At 54.4% G+C, this 27,637-nt stretch overlaps 1 protein-coding gene across 1 annotated transcript in view; it reads left to right on the forward strand.

Annotated features, from left to right (window-relative positions):
• Window positions 1-8,925: 8,925 nt before the first annotated feature.
• Window positions 8,926-27,637, forward strand: part of LHX6 (LIM homeobox 6) — a 38,114-nt gene continuing 19,402 nt past the window's right edge. Inside the window, exons 1-4 of the mRNA XM_065418851.1 lie at window positions 8,926-9,003; window positions 9,897-9,968; window positions 10,545-10,733; window positions 10,880-11,001. Of these exons, the coding sequence (XP_065274923.1) occupies window positions 8,926-9,003; window positions 9,897-9,968; window positions 10,545-10,733; window positions 10,880-11,001 (461 nt within the window). The remainder of the gene's footprint in view (window positions 9,004-9,896; window positions 9,969-10,544; window positions 10,734-10,879; window positions 11,002-27,637) is intronic.

Below are 27,637 nucleotides of genomic sequence, written 5' to 3' on the forward strand. Positions count from 1 at the left end.
CTGCTTCTGGGTTGACCTTTTAGAGATGGGGTGACCAAGAATGAATGTCATATGCAAAGGGGCTGGGATTTAACTTTTGTTGTCTTTCAACTCTCAGAATTTGTATTTGTTGGTATATTTCCAACAAGTAAGAGTACCTCCCCATGACTCTGCATACTTATGGGAAAGGTTAGTTATATATATAACTCATGAGCCACTATCCTTTTGTGAAAGAGAATCCACGAGACTGCACAAGGACACCCTGCTTCAGTTAAACAATCTGTTCCGCCTTGCATTTTGCTGTGATGCTGGGAGTTCCTTTCCCAGACCTGAAGAAAGCTCTATGTGGCTCAAAGCTTGTCTCTCTCACCAACAGGTGTTGGTCCAGTAAAGGATATTATCTCCTCTACCTTGTTACTCTAGAAATCTCACACAATATTAGCTACTATGCTGAGTGACACAATCAGCTCTTACCGCCATCACAGCTGATCCAACTTTGATTTTCTTAGCGCACGGAAGAAAGGAAATAAAGTTACTAATATTTGACAATTACTGCTTTGCATTCCCAAAGCACTGGGCAGACCTTTATTATTCCTCACCAGCCATAGGTAAATAGTGCCACTTTTTGGTACGTGTGTAACTCAGACTTCAGAGGAGATCCACCCCCTGATCCCGGGTTGAATTTGATTAAGCAACAGCTGGAGTTTGGGTGTCCAAGGAATGAAGGTTTGGTCCCAAGGCCACAGATTAAGGTTATGACAGAGATTCGGGCCATGTCTATGCTACAAATGTTGGTAGATGCAAGTTAGTCAGTGTAAAGCCACCAGGGTTAGTATATTGCTTGTGTGCATATGTTTTTGGCTGCTTGTGTCGGTGCTTCGTGTACTCACCAGGAGTGCTTTTATCGACACAAAGTGTGGTGCACCATGGGTAGGTATCCCACTGTGCAGCATGCAACCCTCCGGCACGATACCTTTGGGGAATTTTCACAATGTTTTGGGGGCATGCACGAGTTGCACAGAGGGGGCTGGGACTGAGGGGTTAAGTTCCTTTCCCCTATCCCATAATTTTCATGTTTTTTAAAAATCTCTCAAACATGTGCAGCACTTGTCACTGTCTGCCATCTCTGACGGAAGCATGGAGCCTGTGCTGCTCTGCGCTGTTGTCATGAATATTACAAACACAGACCAAACGACCCTCTCATGTTTGCAGAGCCGCAGGAATTACCACAAACCTGTGGGATACGATTTTTTTGAGGATAGATTGCTAAGGGACGTAGTGAAAAAAAATTCAAGGTGGTGATTGGCACAGACCAGCTGCAGCTGGTGGAGCGTGTCGTCTGGGCCTAAGAAATGAGCACTGACTGCTGGGATCAGGTTTGGGACAATGAGCAGTGGCTGCAGAACTTTCCAATTTGAAAGGCCACGTTCCTAGATTGGTGGGATGAGCTGATGCCAGCTCTCCAGCGCATTGACACCAAAATGAGAGCTGCACTGACAGCGGAGAAGCGAGTGGTGATTGCTCTGTGGAAGTTTGCAACACCAGCTTGCTACTGATCAGTGGGAAATCATTTTGGAGTTGGAAAATCCACCGTGAGGGCTGTTGCCATGGGATTTTGACTCTTGGCACTGTGCAGGGCATTATGGATGGATTTACAGCTATGGGGTTCCTGAGAGGCAGCATACACATCCCTATTTTGGCCCTGACCAACTCACCACAGCATACATCAATAGAAGGGGCTAATTTTCTATAGGTATGCAAGCTTTGGTGGATCACTGGGGATGTTGCACTGATACCAGTGTGGGCTGGTCAGGAACGGTGCATGACGCTTGCATCTTTAAGAACCCAGAACTGTTAGGAAACTTGCAAGAAAGGCCTTTTTTCCCTGATCGGTGGATTACCATTGTCAAAGCCAATAGTGACTGGCCGGGGGGGGGGGGGGGGCGGGTCTACCCCTTGCTTCCCTGGCTCATGAAGCTGTACACTGATATATGTATACCTTGATGGCTCCGAGGAAAGATTCAACTACCAGCTCAGCAGGTGCAGCATGACCGTTAAATACAGTTTTGGTAGATTGAAGGGATGCTGGTGGAGTTTACTAACTAGATTAGGTCACAGTGGGAAAAATATCGCACTAGTTACAGCTGTCCATTGCAGCCTGCGTAAAATCTGTGAAGCAAAAGGGGAGAAGTTGCTGCTGGGGTGGAGATGGAGTGGCTGTTGGCTGCCTGTGAACAGCCCAACAGAAGGGCCATTAGAAGAGCTCGACCCAGAGCCATGCAGCCTTGGAAAAGCACTTTATCAACCACAGTACTATGTTGTGTAGGTGAGTGCGTTGCCTGGCCCTGAAGTTCTGCGGGGGTGGTTAGGAGTTGTCTGTGAATCTCACTGCCTTCTAATGAACCTCTGAATTATGCAGGGCTTGCTGTACATTTACTGACCGTGTGTGCTCTGGGGTCCTGTTCTGTTACAAGAAACTGTGTGCTTCGAGTAGCACTAGGCATTCTGCTAGTAATAAAGATGAAATTCATTTCCAAAAACGAAACATCTGAGTACCAAAAACAGGGCCAAATAATAATGAGCAGTTAAAAAACAAGACATCAAATACATTAACGGACCAAAACTTTAACAATAGAATGAGAGAAAACGTGTGTCCTTTTGTGCCCTGCATACGCCAACCATGGTTCTCACAGGTCAGTGTATGTGAAGCTGTGGTTTTCCTTGCTGTCCCCCCAGCCTGCGGCAGTAGGGGTAGGGATGTGGCCGATGATGCCATGGGAGATATGGGGGGGGGGGTGGGGGTGGTATAGGGAGGTGCTGGCATGGAGTTCTCCATTGACTGCAAAGAGAGGCCAGCCTGTGACTTTTGGACCTGTAGGTCAGCAAGAGTCTGCAGCTTCTGCATTTGCTCCTGAGAAGCCCCTTTTTCTCCTGGTGCATCTCCCTGTTCTTTTTCTGCTGAGAACCTGGGCCTTTCTCCTGTCCACGCCCTCCCTCTCCAGGCTGTCTGGTATCTACTTTCCACACCCTCTGGGCTGATGCAGCACTGGCTTGCAGGGTCTCTAAGAGCATGTCCTCCCTAGTCTGCTGCTTTCTCCTCCACGTCAGGGTCAGGCATTCCATCGGTGTAGAGGGGCCACCCCACCTGGTTGCAATGGCAGCACCTATGGATAACCCAGATTTATCATTGGATTTACAGTCACAGTGGAAGGCAAAAGATAATTTTCAGAACTCCCTACCCTTAGGCTCATTAGAGGTTTAAATAAGACATGCTTATTGCCACTTCAACTTTGAAGCACCTCTGCACAGCACCACTGTACTGTCACCGCGGTGGTCAGTATGGCCTGCCAAGAGAGCGAGGAGCAGGGAAATGAGGCCATAATTGTTTGGTTGCATAAAACAATAAAATCCAGCCCCTATTTCCATGGGTCCAAGTACAGGGCAATGGTTCTGAGCATGTCACTATTCTCCACAAGCAGTGGTTGTGATGGAGTGGGATTTTCTGTAATTTTTTTAATTAATCCATTGTGCCTCAGTTTCCCCCTATGTGTTCTAGGGGGTAGAAAGGATCGTTTGCCCTGTGCAGAGGCTCAGAGACACAGGTGTGAATGGTTCCTAGCTGTCTGGAACTTAGATCCCAAATCAATGGAGCATCTGAGAAGACTATGACAAATCCAATCACCATGACTCTGATACTTAGCAACCACTGACCATGGATGGCCCACCTCTAAGCAGAAAGCCCAGCAGTGTTTGTCCAGCTGGGGAACAAAGGACTGAGGAGGTGCTGGGGGGTGGGTAAGGTTGGCTGCTAAGGGCTTCTGGGGGTACACCTGCATTGGGAAAAGAGAGATCAGAGGGACAGGGCTTTGGGTTCTGTGCCGACCAGGATGGACTATGCTGTAACTTTCTTTATAGGGGAGTCACATCTTACACGGGGGTTAGGTTCTGAGGTCAGCACGTAAGGCAAAAATCGCGTATAGTCAAACGCTCATTGAGTGGAATGGCGGGCGGAATCGCCCGCACTACAGGTACAGTATTTAAATTATTTTTCTCTTTTTTTTTAGTTTTGCCGAGTGCGTATAGTTAAAATTGCGTAAGTTAAATGCGCCTATGATGCGACTCCACTGTACTCTGTGCTAACCAAGGACTTCCTGTGCTGTGTTCCAGTGGACTAATAAACTCTTCTATTTGACCAATCTGGCTGGGCATCACTGCAGATGCTGACGGAGGAGGTGCATTGCTCCCTGCGATTGTACAAGTCTCCCTCAGGGGTCTGTTTCAATTGGATGTGCTGAATGGATCTCCTGGTGTGAAGCCTGGGTGCTGAAGGACCAAAGGTCCAGTGGCTCACCCTGGAGGAAGAGTAAGACCCCTAATGGAGCTGGCACACTGAAAAGGTTCCTCCCAGAGACTGTTCCATAACACTGACCCAGTGGATCCGTGACAGTGGTGATTTTAGCTACTACCTCACTCCAAAGGCACAAAGAACTGTGCTGGTGCCCCAGAGTGGCTTCTAACCATTTTCCACTAGACTGTTTCCTGCAGTGGTGCCTGCCAAACTAATCACGGAGTGACGTGGGAAAGCGTCTTACTGTGGAAGAAGAAATAAGGCAGCCATCCCTAGAAATCTTTGGGAGAAGACTGCAGAGTATCTCTAGGAAAGATTCATCAAGACCTCTCAGGAGGATACAAGGGACATCCCTATGTATGTAAACACTGCTTCACATGCCCCGCCTAACCCTACAGGGGAATGAAAAGCAGGTAACTACCTTTTGTTCTACCTCCACCTCTTCTCATACAAGTAAAGCAATGACAAGCAGATACCTGTGTCCTGCTAACTTGGGGATGGGCCAGACATCATCGTCCGGTTTAAACACTGTGAGAGAGCATGCACGCACACACTTACCCGAGGTACTTTCCTCTTCATTGGGCTCATCCATGCTTGGCTGGTGGGACTGGCTATATTGTGGTGGAATCTCCAAAAGACCCTGGCTCACTGCGTAGCTGGAGCCCCCTGCCACAGGTCCCTCATCCTCCTCTGCCTTCTCACTGCTCAGGGCAGGGTCTGTCTCTCAGGCTCCTCAGAGGTATCTATGGTGGTCTGCAAGGTGCTGGTGGAGTCTCCACCAAGCATGGCATGCAGCTCATTGTGAAAGAGGTAGGTCAGCACCAGATTGACTGTTGGTCTCCCTGGCCTTATGGTATACCTGCCTCAGTTCTTTTGCTTTCCTGCAGCCCTGCCGCTGATCCCTGTGATACCCCTTCTCCTGCATGCCCTGGGCAATCTTTTCATAGATGTCCACGTTTCGACAGCTGGTCTGTAGCTGTGCCTGCACAGTCTCTTCTCTCCACAGGTCCAGGAGATCCAGTATCTCATGTCTACTCCAGACAGGAGCCCACTTGGAGCGTGCAGCTGGCCTGGTTGGTTGGGCAGTTGCATACAATAAGGGAGAGCTGTTAGGTGTGCTCACCAAGGTGAACGATCAGGAAAAGGCATTTAAAAAATACCCGGGGAAGTTTCTAGGGAGGAGGGTGGCGCCTGGTTTCCATGACTCCTGGGCAGTGAAGTTCACAATTGTCACTGTCACAGAGCAGCCACTGTCAGGCATTGTGGGACAGCTGCAGGAGGACTGTTGGGGTTGACTTGGGTCACACGGTATCTACACTCGCACTGCATTGACCACAGCACATTGACTACAGTTCAACACCGTTCCAGGAGGTAGTGTTACTGCGTTGCCCTAATAGGACACTTACAACAGTGGGAGGCATAGTTGAGTGTAGACACCTGCGTAACTAGGTTGATGCATGGTGATTTACATTGACCTGACTTTGTAGTGTAAACCAGGCTTAAATTGGAGAGCTCCGCTCTCTGCGCTGAGTCCACTCCTGATTTCCATAGACAGCAACAGCGAATACAGAAAAAACTCCAGTTAGCCATTGTTTTTATGTTATGGCCATTCTAATACTGCATTATTCTTTATCTCCTTAATACAACCCCATGTCTCATTGCTGTGTCCTGAGCAGACAGTTTCTTTATTTTCTCCACATTTTCTCATTCCTTTTCTGAAGAATTCCCAGCTAATTCAGAACCCGTAAGTATGGAGAAATGGCTTAAGTTGTTCTTTCCAGCGCTGGTTCCTTTGCACTTGTCTCTGCTCCTGCTGCCACTTTATCCTTCTGTCAGGTCATTGTGGAGAGGCCCAAAGGGCTGAGGGAAGGGTGGACTATTAATCTTACGTTTGAATTTTCTTGGTTCCCCTCAGTTTTTGTCACAACCCGAATGTTTAAATGTAATGTCTTGTATTTACTCTAAAATGACTTTCATCTGATTTCCCTCTTGCTTACCAATTTAGCTGTCAAAATGAATAACCACGAGTATCCATCTCTAGCTTTCATCATCTCAGGTTACTTCCCTAGAATTACTTCATGGTGGAACTGCTGCTGGTTCTCTGCTCTAGAATGATCAGGTTACTAATGAAACCCTTTTAAACCAAGATTGCTAGATACAACTGCAATGGAAAAGCTAACTGGTGTGCTGCCAGGCTGGGGCTGTCTCCTTTCCAATGTGAATGTTCTCCTAGCAGAAATCAACAAAATCCACCAGCTTCAAACGGGGGCGCCTGAAGTTAGGTAACTAAGCAGATAGTAAAGTAGCAAAATAACCCCTCTCCACAAAGCAGTAAAGTAGGGCAGTGGTGCTGCTTTAATGCTGAATGTTATCTATATGGAAGATTAAGTGTTTTGAAGGAGTGGGGCTTATGTCCCCATATTTGTTCAGGGGGGAGCTGCCATTGAAACAGACATGGAGACATGCTATTAGCCTATTATTAGAAAAGTCTCTTAAAGTTCAGTGAAAACTTCAGTGCCTTTGAAAAGCAGGCCCCTTATTTGGGAGTTGTAGGCATTGTCTACACAAGAAAGTTGCAGGGGGTTAACTAAAGGTGTGATTTTAAACCAATGTCATTACATTGCTGCCAGCCCCTGCGTGCCCCCGCTTCTTGTGATTTAAACCAGGCGCACTGCCGTTTCACATCACTGTATAAAGGAATTGGTTTAAATTAAGCTGCAGTAAACCACTTAAACCAAAAGGAGTGTGTGCACGTGGACTAGCACCTGTTTAACCAAATTGGTTTCAAACCCGTTTCAGTTCAATGGGGTGGAGCTCAGGCTCTAATCAAGCTGCAGGTGTCTGACCGTAGCCCTCCAGCCCCCAAGTTTGGAAAGGTTGGGTTAAATGAGTAACTCCTGGGGCCTTGTCTACACAGGAGAATTCTACCGATGTCATTAAAAGTAAGTGTGTGGGGGATTCATTGTTACGTTGCTGCAACCACCTTGCCTAGATGCTCTTCCTTTGGTCTGAAGATGCCGCAAACTAATGTAGTTGTATCTGGTAAATTGATGTAAGCGCGTTCACACCGGGGATTTGCACTGGTTAAACTGAATCAAATGACAGACCAATTTTGTAGTTAAACTGCTGCAATTTTTGTGTACGGAAAAGGCTACAGTTGCTTCAGTAAATCCTTGTTGGAAACTAACACCACAATTTAATGAAGAGTGTGAGAGGCTGTTGCTCACTTATTTAGCATCATCTAATGAACAGACTAACTGCTTCCGCAACAGCATTAATCACGCTTGAGCCAGTTGGTTTGAAAGAAGTGAGAATCGGCAATACCCCAGGAGCCCCCTTTTAAACGGGCCCTTAGCCGGGCCCATGGGCACCTGGCTGTAGGCCGGCTGCACAGAGAGTTGTTTCCCGTTCAGTACCGGCGAGCGCACGGTCTCTCCTTAGGGCGCCTTTTTACAGCCCGCGCCCCGGGGCGCTTTGGGAACCTATTGTAACAGAACCACTGACGGGGGTGGGTAGTTTCTCTTTGTCCAGCTCCCTTCAGGGCTATCCCCCCCCCCCCTGGCGAGGTAGCCACACTGCACCTCTCTCTTTAGCGGCCCTCTCGCTGCTTTCCAGGGGGGTCAGGACCGAAGAGACAAATTCCTCTCTGGTGCAGCTCCCTAGAAATGAACGGGCCTCCCCGCAGGGCCGGGCTGGCTGCTGGGAGCCCAGGGCCTTGCGCAAGGCCCCAGAAGGGGGCGGCGGTAGCCCCCAGGCCCTGGGAACAAAGGTAAGGTCACTCCCCCGCCTCTGCGCTGGCTCCCTACGAGCTAGGAGGAGAGAGGAGCAGAACCCTCCGGGCCCCTCCCCGTCACCTCCAGCCCTCGCCTCCTATAATGCTGGGGAGACGCGCGGGAGCGCGCAGTCCTCTCCGGTCTCCCAAGGGCGGCGGTGCCCGCCGGCTGGCTGCTGGCTGAGCGGGCCCCGGGCCGGAGCCCGTCAGGGCGGCAGCTCCTATGGGACCAAGGCTCAGCGAGCAGTCCCCTGCCCCCGCCAGGGCCAGTCCCCGCGCCTGAGCCGGCGCCACGTGTCTGTGCCCGGCCCGCTGCCCCTGCAGGTGGCCGCCCCGCCCAGGGCGCAGAGGGCGAGCGGAGGTGGGGCTAGCGCCCGGCTCGGCGGCCCCTCGGCGGACTGCCGAGAACTCCAGACGGCTCGCAGCGCTGCCTGGCCTGGGGAGTCTAACGGGCCCTAGGGGTCAAGGCTCCCCGGCTGCCTAGCGCTGCCCGCGGCCTCCTGCCCCGGCGCCGGCGTCCCGCTCACCCCCCGCCGGGCTGCCCTGGAGAAGGCGCGGGGCGGACCCTGCTCTTGCCCGGCCGCGCGTCTTGCCCGCCGGGGACAGTGGAAGGAAGAATTTGGAGAAACTTCTCCCGGCAGCTCCAGCCCAGCCAGCGCCGCCGCCTCCAGCCCCGCGCCCGCCTCCGGCCTTCCCCGGCGGGGCAGGGCCCTGGACCCCCTGAGCTCCCGGGGCGAGCGCAGCGGGAGGAGGAAGAGCCGAGTGCTGGACCCTCCGAGTCCCTGCTCCGAGCGGGACGCGTCTCTCTGGCCGCGCCGCCCTGTTCATGTACTGGAAGAATGAGCCGGTGGCCCCGCTCCGCCCGGGCAGCCAGCCCCTGGACGCCGGCGCCCCAGCGGGGAAGGTGAGCGAGGAGCGGGGCAGGGGAGCCTGGGGCCCGGGGGGCTGATCCTGGCTTCTATTCGTTTGCTCTCCCCGCCCGGCTTCGGAGGAGCTGCGAGTGGCTCCGTGCCCAGGGGCTGGAAGGTGAGCGCCGGGCGAGGAGACAGAGCCTGCACCGACCCGCCGAGCCCCGCACGTTTATGCAAATGGCTCAGGAATTTCGAAAAAAGCGATTTAGCAAAGACAGAGGCAAATCAGGAGGAAGCGCTGGGCATTGTCTGCCTGAATAGGGGCTTAATAACCGCAAATGGGCCGGGCTTGGGGGGGAGACGAGAGGCGAGGAATCCAAAAATTGCTGCCCTCTGTGCGCTTTAAATATCAGCTGCAGACGGGCTGGTTTTTAAAGCCCAGACCTGGAAGCAGAAAGTGTGTTTGTTTTTTTCCCCTCACTTGAATGGGGAGGATTTTCAATCCAGGCGCTTTCTGCTGCATTCTGCGTTTCAGAGCGCGGGGGGAAGAATTTCGATTTTTAATTACTACCATTAAAAAAATCAAATTTGCAATTCTTTGGGTGGCCTGATGGATTCCCTGATTGACAGCTGGAATTGACACTCTGGATACCTCTTATCTTGGGCATTTACGGCAATTTCTAATTGCAGGTAGTTTGTGTTTTTTCAGCGCCTTGGCTCGCATGGGAACCGAGCGATTACTTCAAGAGGCCCGGGTTAAGTGCAGGCAGGGAGAGAATTCAATCCACATTCAAATTGCTTCATTAAAGAGACGCAGCTTTTGTTGCAAAGGATTTAAATGGCCACTAGAAAGTTCTTATTTATTGTTTTGAGCTGGTTTATATAGGGTGCCATGAAGCCCAGGCGGGCAGAACCCCAGCCAATCTCTCCCGCTCTCTCCTTCAAGGTGATGGCCCAGGACGGCCCCCTCTCCAAGGGAAGCTCCCGCTGCCTGGACAGCAAGCACCCCCAGATCATGGTAAGGCTGCAGGGCAGCTGGGTGGGAGGTAGCGAGCTCCTGGGAGCCAGGATAGCTGGGGCGCCCAGGCACCTACCCCTGTCATGGGGCAGCACCTACAGCGGACGGCAACTCTCCAAAGGAGAGCGAGCTGTCAGCGCCGGGCTCCGCAGAACCGCCGGCGCGCCCCGGGACCTGGCGAAGGTCTGAGCGCAGCGGCCAGCCAGGGCGCACCGGCCAACCCGCTGCCCCAGCTCCCCGGTGGCACGTAGGGCTTCATCCGGCTCCCACGGAAGCTTTGCCGCTGACTTCCAGAGGAGCGGGCTCTGGTGCGCGCTGTTCCCACTCCTTTGGCCCGGGCCCCGGGTTTTAACCCTGGCCCCATTGGACTGGCCCTGCGGAGGGCAGGGAGATGGGGCGGCTCCCTCTTCCAGAGCCGGGCTTTGGGGGTATTAATCACAGGGCAGGGGGTGGCTCTGGGGTTCTGCTGCTCGGTCCTGCTAGATCCCGGCAGGAGCCCCACGCGGGGGAGGAATGGGACCCCCGAGGGGCGCTGGGGACTCCCTGGCTGACCGCTTCGGGGTGCTTTCTCCGCAGTCCCAGTCTGACGGAGAGACGCTGCCCAGCACCCTGGATAAGGAAGATGTCCGCTCGGCTCCCAGCACCCCGTCCACCCCGTCCGTCTGCTCCCCGCCTTCCTCCTCCTCCTCTTCCTCCATCCCCTCCGCCGGCAAGAACGTCTGCTCCAGCTGCGGCCTGGAGATCCTGGACAGGTACCTCCTCAAGGTGAGCGCCGGGCAGGGCGGGATGGGGCCCTGCCTTGGGGAGCGGGGACCAGTTCGGTGGGTGGCCGGGTGGACTTGCTGGGGAGGAGCAGGAGGGTCCATGCCTGGCCCCAAGCCCAGCTCACAGAGGCCCCTTGTCTGTCCCAGGTGAACAACCTGATCTGGCACGTGCGCTGCCTGGAGTGCTCGGTGTGCCGGACCTCCCTGCGCCAGCAGAACAGCTGCTACATCAAGAACAAGGAGATCTTCTGTAAAATGGATTATTTCAGGTAGGAGACCTGCTCTGCCGCCGAGCCCGGCTGGCGGGGATCTCCGAGTCCAGCTCTGAATCCAGGGATCTGGCTCCCTTCGGCAGTTTGTGTCTTTACAGGGCAGATTCGGTTTGCAGACTCGCTGTGTAAACGGGGCCTGGTGCGTAGGGCCGGTTTGTCCTTACCCGGAGTAGCAAAGGGCCCGGTCCAGGACTTGTGTGTGTTTCCCTGGAAGGCAGGCTGGCCAGCGCTCGGCTCGCTCCCACCCGCTGGGCGAGGCTCCTGGTAGCAGCCTAGGGGGAGGATGAAGACTTGCTTGGGACAAGCCCCGCTTGAGTCCGGAGTTGTAGGGTTGTGGCCCACTGTCACTAGCGCAGGACCGTTCGTTTTAAGAGGGAGAAGCGGCAGATTCTGGTCTCGGTGCCACCGGAGTAAATCCGGAGTGACTCTGCTAAAGTCGCTCCAGTGACTCCGGATTCCCCCTGGTGTGAACGAGCCCGGAGTGCTGCTCTCCTCCATGCTTCAGCTGCACGACTGGCCCCAGGGGCGTGTTGCTGGGACATTTTCACCTGCAACCCACACCTATAACTGCAGGGCCAGTCGGTGGGCCCGAGGCACCCTGCAGCTCCCAGAGACACTGGGCCGGGTGGTGGGGACTGTCCCCGTGGGTGGCCCCCTCTCCTGCCAGGCCGTGGAAGTTAGTTACTACTCCTGAACTCCCAGCAGACTCCGGACTTGTCCGGAAGGGGATTTTTCTCCAGGAGCAAGGCGGGGCCTGCGCTAATTATCTAAAACCCCAAGGTAGCGGCACGAGTGTACTCTAAGGAAGAGACCAGGACATCGGCTCCCTTTAGCTAGTTGCTGGCGGGTGTGTGGGGTTTCATGACACCCAGGCTGGCCCCTGTAGGCCCCGCGGGGCGGCTCGGCGTGTTAGCAGCAGGGCGAAGCGCCCAGCCGCCTGGGAGGGGCTTGTCCCTGAGTGTCCCAGGAATGGATGGATGAGGCGGGTGTATAAAGACAGTTCGACCCCCCTCCCCCAGCCGACCCGTGTAAACGCTGCCTCGCTGTGCAATCGAAGCGCTAGGACTTGTGGCTCCCAAGGTCAGGCGCGTTACGCACTAGTCACCGCGACAAGCGGGGTGTCCCGGGCCGCTGAGAACTAGGCCGCCCGGCCCCGGGCAGGTGAATCCAGCACAGAACGGGAGCGGGTAGCCGAGCTGTCTGGGGGATCTGCCCCCTGCAGGGAACCCGTCTCCGCTGGGGGGAGAGGCACCGTCCCTTGGTTAGAACCAGCCTCTCCAAAGCCTGGTGCTTTCCTGCGCCTGGGGGACATTGCCACGCGCCCCGTGGCCCTGCAGCCAGCAGGAGAGCCCCTGGGCTCGCCCGGGCAGCAGGGACTAACCCGGCTTTGGGCACTGCCAGCGGCGGGTCCGCGGAGCGCAGAGAGCTGCCCAAACCCCGCGCGCCCAGCCTGCCCCTGCGCAGGGGCGTTCGGGGGGGGGGGAGGGAGGGAGGCAGGCAGGGCTGGGGCCTAGCGCGCTCCCTTGGGGGCTGCGCAGGAGCCTGAGCCGGGGGAATCGGGCGCTGGCCCCTGGCGCAGCTGCGGGGTAGCTGGAAATGGACGGGACCCCGGGCAGTGCGCCTAGGCTGGGGATGGGGCCCCAGGCCGTTTATTCCTTAAGGATCATGGGGGGAGATGCTTCTTCCCCCACACACACCCAGCCGTAAGCCCTGGCCCCGGCCGCTGGAAATAGCCTCCCATTTCCACGCAAGTGCAAACGGGGAAATCCTGCAAAACCCGTTTTTCGGGAGCCTCTGACTTCGCTTAAACGAATACACCGAGAGGAAGCGGCGGAAGAGCAGGGCCAGGCCGGACCCGGCGCCTTAGGGGAGGGGGTAGAGCCCTGTCATGCTGGAGGCTCCCGACTATTCATTCGTGTGGCTGGCTCCGGGATCGCTGCCCTGCAGGCTGGGGGTAGCGATGGTTTCATGCCGCCGCCTCTCCGGGCCGGCAGACCTGCGGGGGACTGGCCGGCACTAACCCGCCCGTGACCCCGGCTGCAGGGCAGACAAGGGGTAAATTCAAACCGCCCTTAGCCTCTCACGCGGAGCAGGACATGCCCAGCGCGGACAGTGCTCCCGGGGGGGAGCCGGCTCCGGGAAAGCGCGCTGCGCTCCTGGGGAGGACTGTAGCTGCGGCTCCTGAACCTAAAACCGCATCGCGATCACCTGACTCGTGGTGGGGACGGTTGGGGCGCATGGATCTCCGGTCCCTGCTAGACCTGTCTCTGTCCCTTCCTGGGCCTTCCTCCCCTCGCAACCTGCGCGCCGCTCTCACTCCCACCCCACTTCCTCGGCCTGGGGGTGGGTCTTTGCAGCCTTTCCTGGCACCCTGGAAGGGGCTGCCCTCACCCCGGGACACAGTCGGGATCTCTCTCTCCCCCCTACATGTTTAGCGCCCAGGGCCCTGCTAGCAGCAAATCATCAGAAACCCAAACTTCTCCCTTAGGAAGAAACTCTCGTTTCTCAGCTGTCCCTATCACAAGCAGTCAGAGACACCCCCCAGCCCCAGGTATTTGCGCAGGTTGATTTCCACTGGCTTCTGTTTCTTTCGTTGTATGAACTGGAGTTGCATAGGGCGATATTTAAACAACAACAAAACTTAAAGGCGTTAGCTCGATTCATGCTGCCTCTTTTCTCCGTCTGGGGTGTGAAATGTGTCAGGACAGTATTTACTATCCCCGCTCTTGCAAAAGAAGGTAAATTGCAGAGTTTAGTAACTGCAATAGTTAAGTAGACTCCGTTTTTAAGGCATCCCTAAGTTCTGTGTTCCAGCCCTCAAACAGCTTGCAACATCTTTGATGGTACGTTAAAAAAAAAAAAAAACCAAACCCACAGCCGGTGGATCGGGGCTTCAAGCCCGACCTGTTTGAGGAAAACACTCTCGACTCCGCTTACAAGGAGTGAGACCCGGAACAGCGAGAGGGGCATTTTTACAGTAGAATTGAATCGAAGCGCACCAGCGATTGAAGGCACCCAACACGTGGGGAGTGAGGACGGGGGTCCTTAGTCCGATCAGTGAGCATGTCCAGACCCACAGCTGGGTTTGGAGTCTGGGTGCAAGCCCCTGGCTCTGCATCCCCCCGCTCAGCTTGGCCAGCCCACTGCCGTCTGCCCCCAGGAGGACGGGGACACCCAAGGCTTGTACAAGAGCCGCACGCAAAACAGTCACCGCATCCTCGCGTGTTGGGAGAGGGCTGGTGATTTGTACCTTAGGGGTAGCAGCTGGGAGCTGGGCTGGGGATACAACTGGTGGCAAAGGGTCTTGTAACAGGGCTGGCTCTGGGGAAAACAATGACACGTGGTGATATTTTACATGCCCACCGTGCTTTTTATTCCAATGGTCTCAAAGAATGTCCTAAACTGTGGCCCCGATCCCGCAAACTCTCGTGGGTGGGTGTGATGAACTTTACTCGCGTGAGTCGTTCCTTTGAAATCAGTGGGATTACTGATCTACATGCGCGCAGCCCCCTCTGGGGAGCCGGCTGGCAGCCAGGTGATAACCAACATATTGAATGGCAACGGTGGGAGGAGAAGTTGTGGCCAGAAACCTAAGCGAGATCTTTCTCTTATGATGAGTGCCTGCCTGGCCTACTTAATGTCCAAATCAACCCCCCCGCCCCTCAATTTGTCAGGTCTCTGAAAGGTGTCCGGGGGTAGATGGTGTGTAAGAAAACAAGTTATTTTGGCATTTGTGTTTTTCATTTACTTTCCTCCCATGATTATATGGACCATAGAGGAGCGTTGGTATCACCGGGGTGTCTGGAGTAACCTGTAGCTAATTGTTTCTCGGATTCTCGGACTCTGCGTGACAGAGACAGCGGTGACAGTGTCTGGCACAGCGCAGTATGTGGTTTTTATTCCCCTGGGGAATACTGGATCTGATTCGGAACCCCTTTCTCGGGCGGCATGACTCGTGTGACCCTCTCAGGGTAGAAGGCAGGGGGCTCCAGAGATGGGAGAGAGCTTTAACCGTGAATCTTCAACACGTTAATTTTGTTCATGTTTATGGTGAGTCTGGTTTCATTCAGCCTCCTAGCGCTGCTGCAGCAACAGTTATGGCTCAGGGCTTGATTGCAGCTAGAGTTCCCCCCCCCCCCTCCAGCTCCTTAGTTTGACAGTTCAGTGGAGGAAGCTAACACGTTTGTACAGGCTAGTCTGGACACTCCGCAAACGTGTGCCCGGCATCACGTGTCTGTGGCTTTACCCTGGGCTGATCCTGAGGGCCCCTTCATTCCCAGCCCTCTCTAGTCAGGACACTGCTGCTAGGGTGACCAGATGTCCCAATTTTATAGGGACAGTCACGATCTTGGGGTCTTTTTCTTATATAGGCTCCTATTACCCCCCACCCCCTGTCCTGATTTTTCACATTTGCTGTCTGGTTACCCTAACTGCTGCCCTTCGGGGATTGGGCTGGAATTCCTCCCACCCCCAGGTGAATGCTTCCGGGCAGGGTGTGGAAGATCCGCTTCGCTGTTTCTGATGAAGTAATGTTCAGATGCGCTTTTATTTAACACCGACCATCCCAGAGAGTTCATGTAAAACAAACCCAGGCTGGGCCTCTGTTGCGGGGTGTGTGCGCGCAGCTCTGCTGAATGAGAGAGATTTGCTGAGAACGAAAGGCATTTAACAGTAGTAACATGACTCTGAACAAGGCCCCAGCGCTCTGCATTGGTGCTCCCTGGCTTGAAGTGGTTTCCACTGTAAACCCTGTATCGAGTTTGGTTCAATGGCTCTCACCACCGCCACTCTAAACATGGTTCCGGCGCCCTGGGTGCTCTGGGCCACACGTTGCCGGAGCACAGAACGGAGAGTGGGATTGCCAAAGGCTGACTCCGCTCCCATGACAGGCAATAGCAAAGCGTCCCTTGGCTTCAGTGGGAGCAGAACTAGGTCACCCGCGAGCCCGTGGGGAAATCCCACCCCAACCTGCAGAGCCTACCCGGTCCCGTTTCCCCAGAGGTGACTCCCACTGCCCGCGGCGAGTCTCTGGCGGAGGTTACCTGGCTAGGAGGAGTTGATCGTGCTGGCCCCTGAAATCTATCTTACCTGAGCTGCGGTCTCTCTCCAGGAGTAGCTGTGTACCAGGGAGTATTCGCCTGGTCCCGGCCAAGCCCCAGCTCTGAGAATCACATTTCACTTCCCCACCTGCCCCCCGAGTGTCACGTGGATGAGGCGTTCCGCTCCCTTTCCTGTCCGGGCCGGGGTGTAATTCTGTGCAGCTGGGAAGCAGCTGCTGCGCCCCCTCCCCCCCCAAGGTGGCTGCATTTCAGTGGGGAAGAAAGTGCCCCTGCCTAGGGTTTATTTATATCCGTCCAGGATTGTAAAGTGCTGGGGGATCCCTGCGGATCGGAGTCAGGACAGAGGGATGTGGGCCATGTGCTGTTTTGCACCGGCTCCCCCAAACGAGAGAGGCACTGCAGGGCTCTCAGCATAGCGCCCCGCCCCCCCGTTTTCAGAGCCTGCCCTACTCGTCTGAGCGTAACACCGCTCCCCGCCTTTGCGGAGCAGCTGCTCGGACCCTCGCTGGCTGCTTGAGGCCGGTTCCGAGGCCATACAAAGTAATCGCCGCCTGCTTTCAAAACAGCCTCTCTCCCGCGCCTACCCCCCGCCCTTGCACCCAGCGCGGTTCAGAACCGGTCCTTGCTTGGGTGGAGCGGGAGGTGCTGAGTGGTTCGGTTCCGGGCGGGCTTCTCCCCCCACCGCAGCAGAGGGTCCCTGCCCCGGCCTGCCAGGGTCGCTGCAAAGCCCAGGCCCTGGCCGCTCGCAGTCAGCCCGGGGCAGGAATTCTGCCTGGTGCGTCCTGGCCACGTCCCGGCTCGCATCACTCCAGCCCTTGTGCCTCGATTCCCCCCGCCGCTGGATGCGGCGTGCAGCCCTCTGCCCTCGACGGCCAGGGCGTGTAGCTACGTGCTGTCAGACGCCCGAGCCTGCCCTGGGCGTGGCGCGCTTTGGGATCCTTGGCTGGCAGGGGATGATGGGCGCTAGAGAATGACCGGATATTATCCGCCCTCCAGGCTGAATGCACCGAACGAGCTCCGGGTATCCCGCTGCGGAGAGTGTCTGAGACCTGAGGAGGGGAAGGTCAGTTGGTCCAGGTGCCAGGAGCGGCACAGGGGACCGCCCACTGGATGTAGCTTCTAGCGCAGGGGCAGGTTACAAAGGGCATTGGCTGGGGTATGCCCAGTTCGGTATTGAGCAGACAGCAGCTCTTTGAAACTGGGCTGTCCCAGGGGGCCGGGGGAGGGCGGCTCAGATAACCAGACCATGGGCTGGACCGCAGCAGGTGGCAGGGTTTGTTGATACTTGGGCTGCCTGGCTTCATGACGTTTCGTTTGGTTCTGTTCCTTTCAGTGAGGGGCTGAGAGCAGAAGGGGGTTCGCGGGACTGTGCGGGAGCCGGAGGGGGGCACGAGTCGTGTGCACGGTGCTGCGCAGGCCAATCAGTTAACCAGAACTTACTAGACTGGACGCCTAAGCCGGCGTGTGGGAGGTGAGCGGATGGGGAGGAAGATCCTAAATCCAGGAGATCCGCTGATTCTTGCAGTCAAACCTCGTTGGTTCCTCTGAGGATGTGTTACAAACGTGTGGTGCCAGTGCGGGGAGCGAGGATTGGGCGTTCAGAGGCCTTTCTAGTCCGCAGCCAGGGACTCTGGAGAGGGACCCGAGATATCCGTGTGTGTGTGTGTGTGTGAGAGAGAGAGAGAGAGTGCAGCCTAGCGACCTCCACCCAGATCAGGGCCCCAGTACGACCCTCAGTTTTTAGAGATCTAATTTCTGTCCTGAAGAGTTGACAGTGCGAGTAGACCAGACAGACAAAGGGGCGAGGAAGTAACAGGGAAGCAGACGGAACAGTGCAAATTGCGGGCAAATCTCATGCTGGTGCCCGGATGTTGTTGTTTGATTGTTTGGCGGTTTGGGTGCCATGGTGAAAAGGGGGTGACTAAACAAGCCACTTCTCAGGTGACGCCGCAGTCACTCCCTTTCCGCCTGCCCCGATCACCGTGCGGTGTGAATGCTTCGCTCACTTTCCCCTTTCAGTGATAGGGCGCGGTTGGTTTTTCTGCCTGCCGGCCCTGCGAAACCTGGGCTCTTTCTGGCCGGGGGAGTGAGTCACGGGGCTGTTTGCACAGTCACCTGCGATCAGCAGAGCCACACTCACTGTTGTCATTGTTTTGAATAAAGCGCGCAAACCTGCTGTCTCGCAGCTCCGCGGTGTAGCGGCAATCCGCTCTGAGTCCCCGCTCCGGGGCCAGGCCCTGCGCTCCCAGCCCCTTTGCTCTGGTTCGCGGGTTAGCCAGCGGGGGGAAAGGGGCAGTGGGACTCCGGGAGAGGAGCGATGGGTTTTGTGCAAACTGCAAAGCCCCCTTTGCTGCGCGGCCGCCGCGCCCTGGGAGAGGGGCTGTGGCGTGTGGGGCCGGCTCTTGCCTCCGGCCAAGGCGCTTTCAGAGGGTCCCTGGGGGCCTCGCTGGGTAGAAGGAAAACCCGGGCGAGCCGGGGAGCGGGTTGGTGCCAGCCCAGCCCCGGGCCCAGGGAGGTTCGTTGCGCGGGTTGCCTGGCTGAGTTGGTTCCCGCGCCCAGTCTGGGGCTTGGCAGGAAGTTGGTTCCCCTCACGCTTCGTTGGCCCGAGGAGGAGACGATTAACAGCGAATTGTGTGTGTCTGTCTGTCTGCGGGGTGAGGGGACGGGACCTGGCGCTATTGAGAGAATCAATATTCCTGTTGGTATGTATGTAGCACGTGTGTGTAACGTGTTTCAGATGTGCGTGTGGTGTGTGCCACTTACCTGGATTTAATGTGAACGTGCCTATGTTATTTCACACACCCAACCGCTCTACTTAGACATTAATTGTATAATTAAAATTGGGGGCGGGTGATTCCCCAGGGATTTGTATTTCAGTCGGTGGTGGGTGTGTTTCTCACCCACATTTGTTCTGCACACGTGTTGTGTATGTTTGTGCGAGAGACCCACACACACCCGCCTGTTATGTGCCATTACCGGTGTTTGTGTGTGTGGGGAGCACTCAGAGCCCCTTCTGCCCGGGTGTGTCCATACACAGGGAGGGGGAAGGGCGGGTACAGGGGGGGGGGAGGGGGCTGTAGACAGACCCTGGCGATAGACGGCCCGTTCGAAGCCTTTCACCGGCCGGTCGCTGGAAGTCCCCAGCGGGGCTACGCCCGGACCCGGTGTAGGGCCGCTGCTCCGCGCTGGGTTCCCTGCGCCGGATTCTTTGCCGTGTGGACAGGGAGCCGAGCTGGAGCGCCCAGTCACGGCGTTTTAAAATACCGCTCAGCAGGTGCCTGCGCTTCCCGGCTGCTCCCCGCACATCCCCGGGCCAGCTGCAAACGTGGCAGCAATTAGAGCCAGGTCGAGTGACCCCAACAAAGCAAACCCCCCCCCCCGGCCATCGAGCTGCGCGTCTCTCCCGGCCGCTCCGCACCCAGCTTGGGCAGTGCCGTGCCGGGCGCAGCACCTGAGCTCCGTGAACAGCGCCCCGGACACGGCCCAGCCTTGCCACTGGGATCGGCCCTTCTCAGCGCGCCCGGCTGCTCTCTGGTCCCGGCTCCGACCCGCTGCCAGGCCGCGAAGCGCAGCCCCTGGGTCGGTCTGGCCCAGCAGACCGGGAAATCTTGGCTCCATTGACAGGCAGAACTCCCGCTGGGTGCCCGGGCTTGTGCCAGCCCGGCTGGTTTCTCGTGTCAGGGCCGGGCGAGCCGAGCCGGGCCTCCCGGGCACTGTGGGGAGCCCCCACCCCCGCACCTCTGCGGCCCTTCCCTGGGGGAGAAGCGGGTCCCGCTGGAGTTCAGCGTTGGCGCCTGCGGGGCTGGTCGCGGGGCGGCTCTCGGTAGCCTGGCTAGACCCAGCCGAGAGCGGGCAGCGCCCCTCGCCAGGGTCTAGCCGGGTCAGGGCCGGTCACGGCGGGTGTTGGGAAACCCCTTCAACACAAAGCCCATTTCCCGGCCCCTCCCAGGAGCACCCGAGTGTGTCTGGCCAGCCGCGCCGCGCACCGGCACTTCCATGGGACCAGGGTTTGCTATTGCAAATACCCACGCCAATGACTTGACAGGAGGCGCGTTTTTATGTGGCCCCTGGTCGGACATGCCTCGTACCAGTGCAGCTGCCCCGGGCGTGTCACCCCGGCCCTCGCCCAGGGGCATGAGGCGTTTACACTCCGAGCAGTCCCGCTGCGGGAGGCGCACGGGCGTTTGCAGCAGCTTCCTGCGCTGAGAGCCGGCCTGGTTCACTCCGTTTCTCTCAGCCAGTGGCTGGGTGCGCGCCTCGCCTCAGGCCAGGCACGGGTGGACCCTGCTCTCATCCCGTGGGAAGTCAATGGCAATACTGGTGCGAGCAGAGTTCCCGGCTTTGCGGGATTAAAATGACAGTTCAGCGAAGAGGAAACGGACAATGGTGGAGATCCAATTCCTGGCGTCCCGGGGCTGGAAAAACCGCCGCTTGTTTGATGTGCTAGAAGGTGGCTCCGAGACTTGAGTTTCTGGGGGACTCTGCAGTGTCCCTGCGGTGCTTTCAGCAGGGCTTTGGCACGGGCGTGCACTTTGGTGCACTTTGGTGATCACACGCTTGTTCACAAGCAGCTGCCCGGCAGACGAGCAGGCATCACTTCAAGAGTCATTAGGGCTCCTTACAACTCCCGACTCCTTTTCCTTTATTTTAAAAAAAGAAAATCAACAGGACCCCGATTCAGGCCAAGCACGTAGACTAGTTTTCTTGGTAACAATCAATAAATACAACGGGAGGAGGGAGGGGAAGATGGAGCTGGCTGGTGCTTTTCGAATGTAATTTTTTGATGTAAAAGTGTCAGTTTCATTTAAAAAAAAAAAGCTTTGACAAATGTTGGATTTTTTTGAAAACTAAAAACATCTGTTTATTGGCGACTGAAAACGGAAACGTTTTTTAATTTTTAAAACCAAAAGTCTTTAAATTTTTTAATGAACAAGTTTGGTTTCCGGTTGCTGAAACCCCTCAAAAACCAAAACAAAACACAAACAAAAAACCCAGTTTTTTTTTTTTTTTTTACAAGAACCAGACTATTTTGGTAGAAAATATTTTGTTCACAATACAATTGTTTTCGATTGAAAACACTCTGCGAATTTTGAGTCAAACGGTTTCCACGAGCTCTAGCGAAAGGGTTTGCTGGCTTTACAAAATGCAATATTCGGAGAGAGGTTTTGCATGGGTTTGGGTTTGGGTTTGGGTTTGGGTCTGGGTTTGGTTTGGTTTGTTAAGGAAGGCAAAGTTCTCGTCTATTTCTGTAGCCAGTTCCCGGTACCGTTCTGTCCCCAACTAGCCACAGGCTTGAGAACCAGAAACTAAAAAGACAAAAGTGAAAGTGATCAAACCCGATCCGGTTTTGCCCACGCCGAGTGCGAGGCGCACAACAGCACGGAACCGGGGTGCAAACGAAAGGAAAGGACCCGAGTGTGCGGTTCTCCCGGGCTGTTTGTCAGGGTGTTGGCGAGGACTGGGGCCGGGCTTCGTACGCCAGGAAGGGGCGGAAAAGGGTTTCTGTAGGAGGCCGAGCACCTGCTGAATTAATCGTTTTAACGCTGCTGAGATGTCAATTGTAGTGTGTGTGTGTGTGTGTGTGTGTGTGTGTGTGTGTGTGTGTGTGTGTGTGAGGTTGCCTAGAGCTCCACGGTTATTTTAAACAGCCAGATAAATAATAATCTACGATCTTTTACCAGAGGCGAGAATTACCTTATTAAACAGGAGTTTTCTGTTGATGGGGAGGTTTTAACACACAAATAATCATTCCCAGGGGGTTAGTATTTTAAGACTGTATTTCTTGACTCTTCGTGTGTATAGGTAAAGAGTGTATAGGCACAGTGCGTGTGTGCAGTGTGCGTGTCCACTGGCAGTCCCTTCTTCAAATCAAAGAGCACTAGTGTCCCCAAAAGCTGAAACATCAACAAATATATAGTATAGAATTAATTTAATAAATGATCATTAAGAATTGTTGTTGTTTTGGCTTGGGTGAACGTTCCCGAGCAAAGAGCCAGGCTTTGGGGGACTTGCTGGGAAATAGCAGCCCCCGGTCTCATTAACAGACAAATCTCTTTGTTACAGTTTGACCAGTAACTCGGGGGAGTTTGAAGTTTGGGGCGTCTGACCCCCTCCCATATTCTTTCACTTAGCAAAATAACGGTATTAGTAGCTTTTTTTAACAAATTAATTTCAATAGTTTATTTTTTTCCTGACCTTATTTTACCACCCAAACGAGGGCTAGTGATCTAGTCTGGGTTTTTCTAGACTAGGAGAATATGTGGTAGTGGTAAAACCTCTCAGCTGGCACATTTTAAACCCCATTTTGCACCCCAGTGTTTGCCACCCTTTAAAATAGCTTAGCTGGCTGTGGGCAGCTCTGTCCTGGGGAGGCTCCGTGCAGAGATGCCATGTCAGATTGCACACTGCTCTGCAGCTCCTTTGCACGGGCGTGTGAGCTCAGGACAGCAGGATCTCCCCATTGCACGTCTCCTTTAAACACAGTCTTTGCATTTCATATTTTCCTCCTTTGCTCCAGGTGAAGCATTTATTTTGAAGCCAAGGCAGATGAGCAATGGCCTGGGGCATCAAACTAGAAGCAATTCCCATAGGAGCGAAGCAGAGGGAGACAGAAACCGGCTTTGTTTGTTGGTTTAGCCACGCTCAGTCTCTGGCTCCGGGCTGGATGCAGCTCCCTTTTGCTAGGGTGGGAGGACGTGCTCCCCGCGCCCCCAGGTTTCCACAGGCTGAATGTATCATTTCAACTGCACACGTTGATTTGGACCTGGCCTGCCCTCTGTGTGGCCAGCCCAGCTGTTGGAATAACGGTAAACAGGCACCTGCAGAAATGCCCGCGGGTAATTCCCAGCTCTGCAGAGAAATGCATCCTTCGCCCAAAGGCAGAGAGCTAAGCAGGCCCTCGGCTAACAGTGAGAGGTGCAGTGTAAACACCTGGAGAGTGTGCTGCTACTTTGGTGAGTGTGGCCTGTAAATACCTAGCGAGAGAGGGGACAAGAGCTTCTCTTCTTCCTGGGACGTCCCTGTTACAGTAAAGAGAGATCACGTTCAGATGACGTGTTCTGGTCACCCCCAGCCTCCCCTTTCCTCACTTAGGTGAGGACACATGCGGCAAGACGGCCAATTTCCTCGCTGTGAGCAATGCACAGGCTGCCTTGCGCGCATTTCCCTGCAAAATCGTTGCCTCTTCCTGTGTCTTGTCAATTAATTGCATTTAGTGACCCGGGGGCTAATTCTTCAGGACGTTGACAGCATTGAGCAGAATGTTCTGTTCTGTGAGGGCATGATGCCTGGGCATGGGCCTGAGTCCATTGGCCGGGATTTTATACACACTCAGCGATGCTGGATCGGCCCTGCTGCAGCTGCCAGCCTGCCTTCCCAAGGAGCACGGTGCCAGCATCTTAAAGCATGGCAGGGTTGTGTAACAGAGTGCAGAGAGCCTGCTGCTAAAAGGAGGTTCTTAGTGGAGTTTGCACTTTTCCATTGCCAGATGTTACATCCACCTTTGCAAAAGCCCAAGATGAGCTTTGGGAATGTCACCACCGCTGTCCATCTGTTAGCTGTGATGGAGTGCATGCAGCTGTCGGTCAGCCAGCCACAAACCACGCGCTGCTGGACCCAATCCGGCAGCTCTTGCGCACAGTAAGAGACCATCAAAGCCAGTGCTGCTACATGGCAGGGGGTGAGGAGATGCAGGACTGACCCTGTAATCAGAAGAATATGAGCTTTTGTCTGGGAAAGCCTCCGGCTTTGTATCTTTTATCTCCTCTTATAGCATGTCCATGGCTGCCTGTCTCCTCTCCAAGTGGCTGGCTCAAATCCCATGCAGCATCAGTTATATAATGCTTGGCATTCTCCGCCTTACGGTACATGCTGGACGGGACGTTCCTGGAGCAGAGATTACAGCCAAGTCCCCTTTTCTGGCTCTCCCGGAGCCCAGGCGGTAACAGGACAATGCCCAGAGGATTTCATTCTATTTTATTTTCATTCCACTGTTTCAGCAAGGATCTGGTAGAGAAGATCAGAAAGGACCTTGTCCTTGGGGCTGCCGCAGCACCAGAGGTACAGGCCTGCTGGCATTTCCCATAGCAGCCCGTTGGGCTGGCTGTTACAATCCACTCTGAGTGAGAGTTGGTGATTTGGCCTCAGCCCCAGCCCCAGCAAGGGGTTATTCTGTGTGTGTGTGTGTGTGTCTCTCTCTCTCACACACACACACACACACACACACACACACACACACACACACACTTAGTGCTGGTGTGACTCACAGCCCGGTATCCACAGACCAGGTACAGCGCAGAGAGTGACAGTGCAACTTTCCTCTCCCTTCTCCTGCCATCATGCGACAGCCCTATTCTCAGGTGACCCAGCTCAAGGCGGAGGAGCGGAATGCAGCCTCCATGGCCCACTCCATCCTGCCCCTTTCTGCTGAGGCTGCCCCGTGGGGACATGCTGGGTGGTGTGGGCAGGGCCGGCTCTGGCTTTTTTGCCGCCCCAAGCAAAAAAACAAAAACAAAAACAAACAAACAAAAAAAACTTGCGGCGCGGCCGAAGCCAGGGTGCAGGGGGACTCCCTGCGCTGGTGCCCCGGCTAGCGGGGGAGAGAGCGGGGGGGAGAGAGAGAAGGGGGCGGCCAGGGCTTCAGTGGGGCGCTGTCAGCGGCCCCAACCGCCGAGCCGCCTGCCGGGATGGCTCTGCGCCGCGGTCGGCTGGGAGGGAAGGACACGGGCTGCCCTGCCGGGCTTGCTGCAGGTCGCTCCCCTCCTCCTCACCGCCGCCCCCTACAGGGCAGCCGGAGCGGAACAACAACAACAAAAAAAGCGGCCGTGCCGCCCTAGGATTGTGCCGAATGCTGCCTCGTACAATCTGCCGCCCCAAGCATGAGCTTGCTCGGCTGGTGCCTGGAGCCGGCCCTGGGTGTGGGCCCGTTTGTTGGGAGCTAGACTGAAACTGCCAACTCATTCCATCTAGGCGACCGAACGTCAGTAATTTCTGGTTACTGCTGACCACAGCCAGGACTGGTGACTTGGAGGTGAAAGGCTTCCTATCCCATTACTAATTTCCGGAGCCATTCAGTTCCCAAGGGTGTTGGATTTCTAATAGCAGACAAAAGAAACCCAAATAGTTTTTCCATTAATGTTCCAGGAATGCAGCTTCCCCAAGGTTAGGGATTTTTACAGGGGCTGTGGTGCACAATGTAAACATCCCTCTCTCAGTATTTTGGGGGGAAACTCTGTGTGTGTGTGTGTGTGTGTGTGTGTGTGTGTGTGTTTTAAAGGCTCTGATGTGGTTTAGAACCGTAGCTGCATGGCCTTTGCAGAGGGGTATGCTGGTATATGAATTTGGCACTCCTTGACGTAAGTGCATGGGAAGAAGGGACTGTAAGTAGCCAGCCCTTTGAAGGTATGAGGGTCTGTCCATCTGTTGAGCAGTCCCCATTACTCCCCAACAGCTGAGTGCCTGGCGGAGCGCTGGAGTCCAGTATGGACAATTCAGTTAAACTTCCAGACCCTGTTCCCTCACCACTGAAGTGCCTGGGAGTTTTGCCGTCTGTTGTCACGTTACATGACAAACATAACGTGAGGGAACGCGTGGGCTCCAAATAATCATGGCTACTAGCTGTACACAACATGCAAATACTGTACACACTGCAGCTCTGGCAGGCTTGTAAACAAACCTAGAACATAGTGAGCACCACTGAGGGCTCACAAACCATACAAAGGGATACTACCCTCTTCCTATTGGCTACCCCATCAGTCTTGGTGGGAACAGGATTGGGCCTGCAGACTGCATTAAATCACTGAACGGTTGCATGAGCCTGGTGGGTAAATAACAACTGGACATTTCTGTCCCCCCACTTTTGTACCGAGTATCAAGTTTGCTTTTGTCCAGTTAGTATTAAGGTGGGATGGGGAGAAGCAGGGGTGTGGTGAGAAAGGAATGTCACAATCAAACCTCTCCTAAATTATGGCTGGGGGTCAGAAAAAGCCAGCAGATCCATGGAAAAGCCTAAGGGCCCCAATCTTGTTGCTACTGAAATCAGTGGCAAACTCTCCTTGAGTTTAGTGGGAGCAGGGTTGAGCCTTAGGTTTTCTTCTCTCAGCTGCAGTTTCCCAGGGTTGTACCATTACACCAGGTGGTCTTTAAGCTTCAGCAGCTGGGCAGAGCAGGGGAGGTAACTGATTGGGTAGTTGCCTGAATTTCAAATGGCAGCGCCTCCCAATGCATAGGGAATTCAGGCTCTGTCACTGGCCTGGAGCAAGTTCCTTTCGCACCCCTTGTCTCAGTTTCCCATGTGTGAAATGGGGTAGTGAAACTCTCCTGGCTTTAGGAAGTGCTTTGAGCGCTCTGGAGGAGACGTGTGATGAGATGTGCTAAAACTTGTGGTATTACAGGGTGTTATTAATTGGCTTAAGCTTGACCCTTCCCCTTATTTCTCGACAGTTCAGTGTGTAAGCTTGTTTACATATCACATTGTTCCAAGTTGCAGGAATGATGTTTAGTTCTAAATAAAAAAAAATGAATACAGTTCTTTTGTTTGTGCTTTTATATAAACTGCCTAGCAAGAAGTCAGTTTACAATGGTCCCATCTGAAGTACATTAGCTAGATCTCTGTATAACTTCGGTGCAAAAATGTCCTCTCTTTGCAGCCTACTTTTTTTTTTTTTTTTTTTTTTTTTCTGGTCAGCTATGGTCAGACTCAGAAATTTAGACACTTTTATTCCTCCCATATAGTTGTGTAATTAGTCATTTGAATAGATGCCAGTCTTGCCCCATCTAACTATACCAGTGTCTCAACACTATCTCTGCGAGGATTCGTACGCTGAGAGCCTGCGTCTCCTTTTACTAATGCTGGTGTAAATTGGAACGAACTCTGTTGAAGTGGGTGGAGTCGCTCGAGGGAGTGAGATGAGCATGTGGGCCATTAGAATACTTGGAAACAATGCGCTAGGTGGCACAGAGTGTGGAAGGTTGCTTAGGCAGGGTTAGTTTTGCAATGCTCAGGTGAGGGGTGGTGAGTCTGGGGTAGCTCTGTGGGGTTTGTAGTTAAATTAACAGTTGGTTTATATTGTATGGCTGAAATGGTTGAAATTGCTTTGAGCCATAAGATGAGTCTGGAAACATGAAGGATTTGCAAGTGTCTTATGGTTTTTGTTTTTCAAAAATCTTTGGGAATAAAAATTGATCCAGTAATAAAAAAACATCCCAGATTAAGAACATAAGAGCGGCCATACTGGTTCAGACCAATGGTCCATCTAGACCAGTATCCTGTCTTCCAACTTTGGGCAGTGCCAGATGCTTCAGAGAGAATGAACAGAACAGGGCAATTTCGAGTGATCCATCCCCTGTTGTCCAGACCCAGCCTCTGGCAGTCAGAGGCTTAGGGACACCCAAAACGTGAGGTTGGATCCCTGACAATCTTGCTAATAACCATTGATGGACCTATTCTCCATGAACTTATCTAATTCGTTTTTGAACCCTGTTATACTTTTGGCCTTCACAACATCCCCTGGCAATGAGTTTCACAGGTTGTGCGTTGTGTGAAAAAATATTTCCTTATGTTTGTTTTAAACCTG

The sequence above is a fragment of the Emys orbicularis genome, chromosome 18 (assembly GCF_028017835.1).
Source record: "Emys orbicularis isolate rEmyOrb1 chromosome 18, rEmyOrb1.hap1, whole genome shotgun sequence".
Lineage (NCBI taxonomy): Eukaryota > Metazoa > Chordata > Testudines > Emydidae > Emys > Emys orbicularis.